The following is a 10,471-nucleotide window of genomic DNA, read 5'->3' as shown; positions in this document are numbered from 1 at the left end:
AATATATCCTGCTGTCCACAGAAAATGACAACCCATAGCAACAAACAGCCTTCATAGATAACCTGTGTCAGGAACACAACAAAATACGAATGTAGTGTAAAATAGTTAAGATAACAATAACTTTATTCAACATCCATTCATTACCTCAGATAGGTAATTCTACCTCTCTGGATCCCTCCCTGTAGATAGAGTTGAATATTATTCAGTGTTGGCCAGAGCGGTTGTGGGGGCAAAAAATCAATAGAATAAATAGAATCAAAAATAAATAAAGCGAATTGAGTTAACCCGAATATTTTTAAGGATTTTAAGTCCATTCCTAGGACAGGAAAAACAAAACAAGACCAAACAACTACGAACGGGTTTCGCCTTTTGTCTTTCATTTTTCATCTTCATCTTCATCTCTCTCTCCCTCCCTCTCACTCACTCTCGTAATTCTCCCCTCCAACCCCCCACTCCCTCCAATCCTCCATTCTCTCGAGTCTCAACTCCTCCAGCTGGGAGACTAAATAAATAACATCATCTCCCAAACCGCAACCGTGCGTCCCCCCCCCCCCCCCCCTCTTCCTCTCCTCTCCTCTCCCCCTCTGACCTAAACACGTCCGTACATAATTCTACCCCGTCTCCTCTTTACCCATTCCGCCTCTCAAACTCTCCCTCTGCTTCTCTCGTTCTAACCGCCCTTCGTATCTCGTACAGGGGGTTCATACAGTCAGTTCCATCAGCTTCGTGCAAAAACCAAAGCACGAAAAACAGTTTTAAGAAAAACGGGCACCACATCCTTTAGGGGAGGGATCCGTACAACAGAACAGGAAGATAGATCTCCGGTATCGATTTGATCCATATTCGCCATGGGTGAATCTAGGTATGTTTGTTGAGTGCCATTTCCCCCCCCCTCATCTTCCCCTTTCACTACATTCTTCTTCAGGAAAAGGGAGCGAGGCAGACGGGTGGATGGGATGGATGGGATGAAGTGGGCGGCAAAAGCGAGCAGAGCCCTGACTTGTACTCTTTTTTCTCTCTTTCACAAGATACCATCAAGAAGGGAATGAGTGGAAACTATCTATCTATTTTCCTGCTCTACTAAATATGAGAGTTACTGGCCCTGCTCCCTCTGGCCGGTTGTCTGATGTATCCACACACACATACGTGACGATCCCATGCTGACGATTCTCCTCCCGCTTCTTTTTGGGGTCGGGGCTGAATATGTAGGCAAGAGTTGTTGGCGTGGTTGAACAACCTGCTGCAGCTAAACATTACCAAAGTCGAGCAATGCGGTACCGGGTATGCACTATAACTTTTTTCTTGCCGTTTCCTTTGTGTCGAGCTTCGTTGCGTTCCCGTGCTGCCGGGATACTTGGTGTTCCGACCCAGTGTCCTCTCGCTCCAACCGTCTCCATTCCTGCCCTGCCTTCGTCTTGTATGGGGGTTTAGCCGGTTTAAAAGGACTTTGGATAGGTTGGTCGGGGTGGTTGGCATGGAATGGGGCTGGGTTGGAGGAAGATGACAGTCACCTGGGCCTGGGATGTCAACGTACGAAAGGAGCCTCGATTTGACGGACGACACTGAGACTTGAAATATTTGAATTTTACGAACTGGAAAAGTATTAAGAGGACATGGCTGACGAAATGCTGCTTGCCTGTTTGATATAGGGCTGCGCTATGCCAGGTCTTTGATTCTATATACAGTCAGTACTCTTTATGTGGATTCTTCTGGAGATAATAATTATCTTATCGCTAACCAACTTGGACTTCGTCGAATAGTGGATGTACCCATGGCGAGAGTCAAGTTCAATGTCAATACTGAATACGCCTACCTCCAAAACTTCAAGATCCTGCAAAGTACGACCTACTCGAAACCCCTTCCCCAAACAAATCCACAATTTTACAATCAGCTCCCAAAAGCAATATATCTCCTTACCAACGCTGCTGGGATGCGTTTTCAAGTGATTATACTCCTCCCCAAATTCTAACAATCAATCTCTTAGATGTCTTCATACGGCACCAAATAGACCGTCCCGTCCCCGTTGAAAATCTCATCAAATGCCGAATGCAAGATAACCTCGAATTCCTCCAATGGACTAAGAAGCACTGGGACCAATACTACCCAGGTGGTGAATATGACGCCCTCGGCAGACGAAAGGCCTCTGGGGCCCCAGCCTCCAATTCCACACGTACTACATCTGCCTCAGGCGCACGAAGAGGTGGCACGACACCCGTGAACTCAGCGGGCGGCCGGCCACGACTCGCTGGTGGTGTTGGTGGAGCCAACTCAGCCGCATTGACGGCCGAGATAAATGCGCAAAAGGAAGCCATCGCCGGCCTGGAGAAGGAGCGCGATTTTTACTTTTCAAAGTTGCGAGACATCGAGCTGTTGCTGCAGCAGGCTGTCGAGGCGGATCCAGAGCTGGATAAGGATGACGATTCGCTCGTGAAACATATTCAAGCTATCCTCTATTCGACTGAGGTATGTCCTGTTTGGCTCCCCGTTCCTTTTGGTTTTCATGGCAAATCCCTATCCCCCTTCTCATGTTTCTTTATTTTGCTTTATTGAAATATTCCATTGCTTTTGTTCTGTTCTGTCGAGCTTTCATCGTCTACAGACCAAGTTTGCTAACCAAGAACTCTTAATAAAGGAGGGCTTCGAAATACCCGAGGCAGAAGGGGCTGCCGGAGGCGAGGAACTAGAGACGTTTTAAGCAACCATAGAGAGAAAAAGGAAACTGCTTGCTCAAATCCTTCTCCTTATTTACCGTGTTTTGTGATGTGCGTTTTATTGTTCGGCCAGCCTGTCAAATGAGCTTCTGTGGCTGCATGTCTTTCTTTCTATATTTCCTCCTTTTCGTCACAAGTTACCGTTTCTCAACCATACTTCTTCTAAAATAATGAGGCTTTTGGTCCTTGTGTCATTTTTCGATAATTTCTCCTTTTTCTATTGGCTCTATTGGCCTTTTTTCTTTTCTTTTTTTTCTTTCTTCTTTTTTGTGTACTCCGCACTCGAGTTTGGCACAATTTCATCTAGCCCTGTTCCTGCCCCTGTCCTATCCTCCGGTACTTGCCACCATTGCCTTTCCTACCCCAAAATATCATAACATACAAACATTCAAAATACGAGAGAAGGAAAAAAAATGGATGAGTGGACGAGAAAGAGAATACCCTTGAGAATTTTTACATGCTCTTGGACAATTTCCAAAACATTTTACCCGATACTTACTCACACCTTTACCTCTCCCCTTAACTCCACTGGATCCGGAAATACGAAATGCTTTAATTCAAGTCCTCCTTATTTCACCTTCTCATCCAAGTTTGTCATCTAACTCCCCACTCACACACATGGAAACATAAGTTGCTCTCACCTTTTCATACCATAAAATCTTAGGCCTCGCTCCTTGCTGCGCCCGTCTCAAAGTCTCCATCTCCATTGTTCCTTGAGAGGTCAAATTAAGGGAGAAAAAAGAGAAAGAAAAAGAGAATCAAACAGAAATTTGTGAATATCGACTCTGAGAGTGAGTTTCATGTATTAGAAACTGACATTCGTTCGTACTATTCGAGAACCTATTGACCCATGATACGCCATACAGGGACACGTTGAAGGAAAAATGAAATATCCGGGTAGGTAACGTTATGTTATCTTTGTCCTGCATATTGTTAATTCTCTAAATAGGTTTCTATGCAACCGTCTCTTCATTCAATATGGGTTAACCTTGAAAGATCGAAGCCAAAAACTGCATCATTTAAGGATGAATTCCGGACATTTGATTTAGATACATGTGCCTACCCTTGAGGTTCTCATCAACCAGAGGAACCCAATTGCTGTCACAGGTTGCTCCTTCGGCTCTATTTATATTACCTCGCCATGTTCGTCAAAAAGGAATTCCTTTTGTTTTGAGCCCAGCCGCTGAGAAGGTGCATATCCCTGGTGCCCCAAGGCGATGACATGGGCTTTGAAAACTCGCTCCTCACAGTTGTGGATGCACGATGCCAAAACTGTCGAGGCACCGTACCCGTCCACTATACAGTCATGCTTTTCTTACTGTTGAAGGTTAATAACACCATAAAACAATGGTATTGGGTATGGGATGGCGAAGACGAGGAGCCCATAGAAATCTTCCGATTTGGAATATCTTTTCCCTTAAGGTGCAACGGGTGGACGATTTATAGCGATCACTTTTTCGGGAGACAACCTTGAGCGGGATCACCTGGGCGGTGGCGATAAGATTCATGCTCTGCCCTGTTAACCATGACACTTGTCGACGCCGCAATAATTCCTACGTTGCGTACGGAGTACTGCTATCTTCAATAATAATGATAACAACTATGGATGACGCTAACATGAGCTCCCTATCAGATTTTTCCATATTTTGGTTTTATGCTAACATAAACCTTAATCCTCACCCCTAAGTGGTCCCAATTTTGGGCACGCATTCAGCTTTGACGGTCCAACGTCAACTGCAAGGGCCGATTCGCTCTAATTAGGAGCAGTAAGTTACCTCTGTGCGTGAAATGACCTGATCATCGTTCACTAAAAGAAATCTTTACTGTGTTCGATTCCAACCACCTAACTCACTAGGTGGATACATCACTGGTTCATACAGCATAGAGACGGCGGTACTCCTTCCTACGCTGAAAGCTGAAGGAGAGTGTCGCATGCTTATTAAGATGGCAAGGTTAAGAGTTCTCGCCATGCGGTAAACCACAGCCGGGATATCGAAGCATTACCAAACAGCCGAGTCAAGCCGATCCCTTCCGCCCGGGACTCATTTCTTCCATTCCGTACTCGGGAGTGGGAAAGAGGTAAAGAAAGGACATGGTGGTGGAACAATCGATGGATTGTAAGAAGCTGATACAACGGCGTTGCGACTAACACGAGAAGGCCGTGCAGGTAACAGATAGAAAGGCGTTGCGACTATCTGCTAGCATTAAGGGCTCTACAAATTCTGTACCTTCAATATGTCCTTCGTGGGACTTTTGAAAGGATTTTCCAGAGAATAAATGTACCAACTAAGAATTGTCTCTTTGATATTATAATATGGAAAAAACTTTAATCGAGTGGAACCTGCATGAAGTGATACCCGAAGATAAAGGTGGTGTTGTCGCATCTTACATCACGGACGCCATTGGCAGATCCACCATCCACTCCTCTCTCCCTTAATTACGCAGCGCCAGCAGTCTCCGATACTCCCCTAGTCTAATTCTTTCTAGTCGGCTGAAACCTACAATACAAGACCGAGAAGAAATTGCCCCAAAAGAATGGTACGGGAACCTGTCCAGATTCTACTCGAATTATCCTTCACGGAAATCGATCGCGATCACGTAACTTCCCCATCCATGGAAGGCAACCAGATAGGAACCTATCCTGAGATGCCCAGGTGTAACTCCGCCAGCTGCTAGAAGAGAGGTTTGTGCTGGTTGGGATGGATGGGATGGGATCAATCGATGGGTCTATCCCTAACCTAGACTGGTCTGATGCAAAGGTTGTTTTCCTGGCGGTTGCTTTGGGACGGGGAGGGGCGCGGAGGTGGCACAGTGTAAGGGATGTACAGTACATGTACCTCGGTAGTCCGTTATACTTCGTCGGGTAGGGTGGGGGGAATCAATAAGAATTCCCCTGAAAAGAACCCACCCCCGCAGGTATTTAACTTTTTCAACGGACCGCGCCCGCGACAGCCGCCCCACGTGATCTCCCCGCACTCCGGTGTAACCCACTACTTCATCCATGATTGCCTCCAGAAAGCCTATTTCGATGGTGGATAGTTAGCATGGAAGTCACAACCATGTTAACTAGCCAGTATGCCAGCCAGCACAAAAGATCAAAATACATCAATCTCCATCATTTTGGGTAAGATTCCTTATGATGGCATCCGGGTGCATTGACCTGAATAGCCACCTTTCAGAGCATGTCAGAGGACTTTGGCTTTGAAATTCACCTGTTGGGTGGCTCCGTGGGTGCCACCCAAATGCTTCAATCCCTTATCCAGGTTGTGAGACTGGTTTGGTAGTGCTGTACCCGGTATCTAGGTATATCTTCGGACACCGTGGAAGATGATTGACCTCCGGGTATCCACTCGATGTGCAATGCATCCTTGGGAACTCATGGAAGTTGTTAACTAACTTCCAATATAAGTATGTGCCAATCTACTTTCCTCCCGCTCCAGTTTTATTGCAATTTCTTGTGGAGAAGCATCTCGAGTCGTATATTTATCTTCGTCTTGAATTTGACTTTTGGCCGCGGAAAACAAATCCTCAAAGCCAACACTTGGAAGTGAAAAAGGGAAAACTAGAGAAAAAGGGTTAAAAAAACAAAGAGAAAGAGAAAGCGGAGGAAGATAAAACTTGAAAAATGAAGACTACTCGCTCGCTCGCTCGTTTTAGTCTTCTCTATTTTCTCTGTGCCGCAATTGGGACATTAGCAGCACCTGTCGACCCAGAACAGTTCCTACGTCTTAAATCATCAATCGCACGACGGTCTGTGGAGTCATTACTGTTTCGGATTTATGCAAAGACTGAATACGGATTGACGCTTTATGCGAGAGTTGACCAGCCTGTGCCTGGTGAATGGCGTGTGGCTATGGATGAAGACCCGTCCCGAGCTACACTGGTCGAGATTACTAATGGCACAGTTGGTTTTAAACCCGGCGGCAATGAGACTTTATTCTTGTCATGGGAGACCAACGAGTATACACCATGTGCGGATTTGGTGACTTGAGTTTTGTTTTGTTTTGAAGCGTGAATCTATGGAACAAAAATGCTAACAATCTTTTGAATATAATAGCCGTTCTGTTCTCAACACTTTCCAGCACGGGTGGTATAACAGGTGTGAACCGTGATAATAGTACGGGGTTGTTGACTTGGTTAGAAGCTACTCAAAATCCCAGCGGCTGGATGAGTAAGTGAGAAGTTCTGCTATTCCCAGATAATATAACCGCTCCTTTAGCTGACATGTTTTAAATTATGAAGTTTGTTTTATGGTCGATCAAGTGTATCGTTTGTGGTTTTCTGACAGTACATTTGTTGGTCCTCCTCTCAGCTGCTTCCTTGTCTCTCTCTTCGCAGAAATTTTCGGAGGGAAGAGGCGCTGATTCGGGTCCTGAGAATCTGAAGACGATAAGTCAAGTGATTCAAAAAGAAGAAGAGATGAAGATGTGTAAGAATAAGTGCTCACAGGCGATTATTCGGGTGTTTGCAGCTTGGCGTGATATGTACTTATTATTATTATTATGATTATTCTTCCATTATACTCATATGCAAGCGGAGCTTATGATGAGTCCTTGCATGATGTTAAATACAGGCCAAGTGTTGGTTATACAGGAGGAAATACAGGTGTTGAGACCATGCCAAGATAACAAGAACATAGAAAATACAAAGAAGTGACAATTAAATACATGCAATAATAACTTCCCATCCCAGGAACATAGAGTGATTTGTTGGAGTGATTTGTACACCTCTGTATTTATTAGGAACCTGAGGTGCTTGAGTTCTGGATTTAATGTATCCCCTGCGGGTTTCGAACCCAACATGCCTTGGTTTCCATGCCAAGGCACTACCAGGTGGCTGCATTAATCATTCGGCCACCGGGGCGCGCGTGATATGTACTGTCAGATAAAATGTAGAGATTAAATGTATAATAGCATTCAAGCTGAGTTATGAATAGTAGTCATGAACTCCAGTCTATATAGTTATATGTAGTCAAGAACTGCTAACACTATTGATTATATAAAAGATAGAAATAGAGATAAAGAATTTATAAGAAGTGAGATTTTATCAGAATGAGTATCACGGATGAATATGTTGAAGATACATGAATTTTATATGTATCAAGATCTACTTGTTATATTATTCATACACTATCTAATATATCTATTTCATACAAAAGATAGAGCTATTTATAGTAAAATATATATGTGAGCTAAGAGAGCTAGTATAAGTAAGTATTAGATAAGTATTGTAGTAAGCTGATGATAATGAGAAATATTATAGTAATACAATATTGATGACATTCAGTAGTGTATAATCTCTTTTTTCTGACATACCCTCTTCAGTGAATGTAACATGTAAATGAAAAAGTAAATAAAGCTGTAATAAAAAGAGTGTAGATGAATCTATAGTAAAAAGAGTGTAGATAAATCTGTAGTAAAAAGAGTGTAGATAAATCTATAGCAAAAAGAGTGTAGATGAATCTGTAGAGATTACATTAAAATATATTATTTATTCTGCTTATGTCTTGACAATATCTGATATATCAACTAGGCCTAGCATCTTGACAAATTCTGTATGTTTCTGATATAACAGAGTCTTAGTGAGGTCATCTGCTAGCATCTGAGCTGTAGACACTCAATTAACTGTAATATCACTGAATTAAACATGTTCTCAGAGTCAGCTTTCATATATATTAATATAATGAAGCTTCATGATTATAGAGAGGTCTTTCTTCATAAGAATATTAATAGTTTAACAGTTATTACATTGAATATGAATCTTATAATCAGATTTAAATTAAATATGTTAAAAGAATCTATCTTATCAGATAGACTTCTTATCAGTTTATAAAATAGTAATAAGCTCAGCTTCAGTGATAGATATAGTTATAATTATCTATCTATTTGATTTTTAATCAACAGTCTCACTGAATAGTTTAAAGATATATTCTTATATAGAGTAGTGATCTGAATTATCTATGAAAGAAATATCACTGACAGCTTTAATAATATCAGATTTAAGATTAAGTTATAAAGATCTGTCAATATTATTATTATATTGAATAGCAAGATTCTTTATATTATATAGATAAGATATCATTCTATTCATCTCTAATAAGTAATATTTTAATGAATTTATCATAAATATAGCTAGTTTATTCACTGTATATATAATATCAGAGTGAGTTATCACTGCTAAGTAGATATAGAAGCTGATACATTATTAATAATAATGAATTTTTACAAATATGACTGACTTATTAAAAGACTCTAATGAAGCACTGATTAGTAAGATATAGACCTTACAGATATATATAAGATAATATATATTAACTATCTTATTAATATAGACATTCTGACATAGTCAGAGCTTTAAGTTGAGATAATTATATATTATTTATATATTGAGAAATTATTTCAAATCTCTCATCTATCAGATCTCATAAATATTTTTAAGATCTTTGATTAGTTAATCTCTTTCTTTTGAATCTTCTCATTGTAATAGAATGATAATATCATTTATATAGAAGAAGATGATTAATTAATTATTAGAGAAAAGACATCAATTCTCTGATATAGAGACAAAGCCTAGTATTTTCAATGTTAAAGATAGTTTATTTAATCAGAGAAGAAATGATCTGTATAATTTATATAGTACTTATAGAAGTTTTAGTATATAATTTATACACTTCAAATTTTACATCTTCTTCAACTTTCATCATTCATTAGACAGTTTTATATATACTAGCTCATTAATATTACTATTAATGAAGACATTGATTCTATCTAGCTGTTTTATATCTAGAATAAATACTGCTGTTATAGTTAACAAGATTTGAAAATCTCTGACAGCTAGTATATAAGCTTTTATAGTGAGATCTGTGATTGATTGAAAATCTCTGTGTATATAGATATAAGCTTTGTATTTTAAAAGAAAATCTTTATCATTGAATTTGTAGATGAATACTTATTATAGAGAAATAACTGAAATATCTCTCTGTAATTTACTAGTAATTTCATATATATTCTGCAGAGATATACTATCTTATTTCTACTTAATAGTATTCTTAAATTCCTCACAATGTGAGTGTTTTTTAATATCTGTTCAGTGATTTAGAGAATCTGACAGTTGAAATTTATAAATTCTTGAAGTCAGTATAAATGCTGTTGATGTAGCTATATTATTGATAACTGTGAAAACAGTATTTGAAATTAAATTTTAAGACTTATAGAAGTCTGAATGTGATTGAGAGAATACCTCATTGATTATTTAAAATAGATTGTTTTTGACATTTGTAACTACTATAAGATGAGCAGCTCTGTGTTTTCAGATTCTACAGTTATCAATGATATTTGCTTTATCAAAGTTAGCACTGATATTATGAGCTCTAGATGCAATATTCTGTGTTCAATTATCTATCACAGCTAAATAAGTATTAATATCAACATCAGAATCTGTTAGCTCTGATATTGAATCTGATGTAGAAAATATTGAAATATTATAATAATTATACTTATTATTCTCCTTCTCTATTTTTTCAGAGCTTTGAGCATTTTCTTCAAGATGAAAAACATCAATATCTGCACCTATAATCTCTTTCAATTGATTGATAGAAGTCATTGATGATTCTTGAACTTTCATATATAGAAGCTTCATCTTCTTAGATATCTAATCTCTTAGTTGTCTTTTGATGTAGAGGTCTTCAGAATTGAATTTTCTATTCTCAATAAATATTATATCTCTTACTCTTATCATCTGTTCTAAGTGTGAAATTCAAA

The 10,471-nt window shown here is 39.7% G+C and overlaps 2 protein-coding genes across 2 annotated transcripts; both read left to right on the top strand.

The window, feature by feature from the left end:
* Nucleotides 1-18: 18 nt before the first annotated feature.
* On the top strand, nucleotides 19-3,092 carry BDBG_02900 (RP/EB family microtubule-associated protein). Its single transcript, XM_031721007.1, has 7 exons — nucleotides 19-536; nucleotides 697-862; nucleotides 1,210-1,281; nucleotides 1,650-1,684; nucleotides 1,761-1,838; nucleotides 1,985-2,463; nucleotides 2,633-3,092. Exons 2-7 carry the CDS (start codon nucleotides 849-851, stop codon nucleotides 2,693-2,695), a joined length of 741 nt encoding a protein of 246 aa, XP_031577379.1. The 5' UTR covers nucleotides 19-536; nucleotides 697-848; the 3' UTR covers nucleotides 2,696-3,092.
* Nucleotides 3,093-5,373: 2,281 nt separating this feature from the next.
* On the top strand, nucleotides 5,374-6,791 carry BDBG_02899 (uncharacterized protein). The gene has a single exon (XM_031721006.1). The coding sequence runs from the start codon at nucleotides 6,337-6,339 to the stop codon at nucleotides 6,700-6,702; it is 366 nt and encodes a 121-aa protein (XP_031577378.1). The 5' UTR covers nucleotides 5,374-6,336; the 3' UTR covers nucleotides 6,703-6,791.
* The last annotated feature ends 3,680 nt before the right edge of the window (nucleotides 6,792-10,471 follow it).

Source organism: Blastomyces gilchristii (genome assembly GCF_000003855.2).
Source record: "Blastomyces gilchristii SLH14081 genomic scaffold supercont1.4, whole genome shotgun sequence".
NCBI classification, from domain to species: Eukaryota; Fungi; Ascomycota; class Eurotiomycetes; order Onygenales; family Ajellomycetaceae; genus Blastomyces; species Blastomyces gilchristii.
Note: the sequence above shows the minus strand (reverse complement) of the source record. Positions and strands in the feature narration are given on the sequence as shown.

Bases quoted from the DNA above. Each gene is read 5' to 3' on its own strand.
- BDBG_02899 (XM_031721006.1), top strand. From the start codon at position 6,337: ATGAAGACTACTCGCTCGCTCGCTCGTTTTAGTCTTCTCTATTTTCTC.
- BDBG_02900 (XM_031721007.1), top strand. The intron at 1,282-1,649 runs GTATGCACTATA...TGTTTGATATAG, and splicing joins GTCGAGCAATGCGGTACCGG to GGCTGCGCTATGCCAGGTCT. The intron at 1,685-1,760 runs GTCAGTACTCTT...TTCGTCGAATAG, and splicing joins GGTCTTTGATTCTATATACA to TGGATGTACCCATGGCGAGA.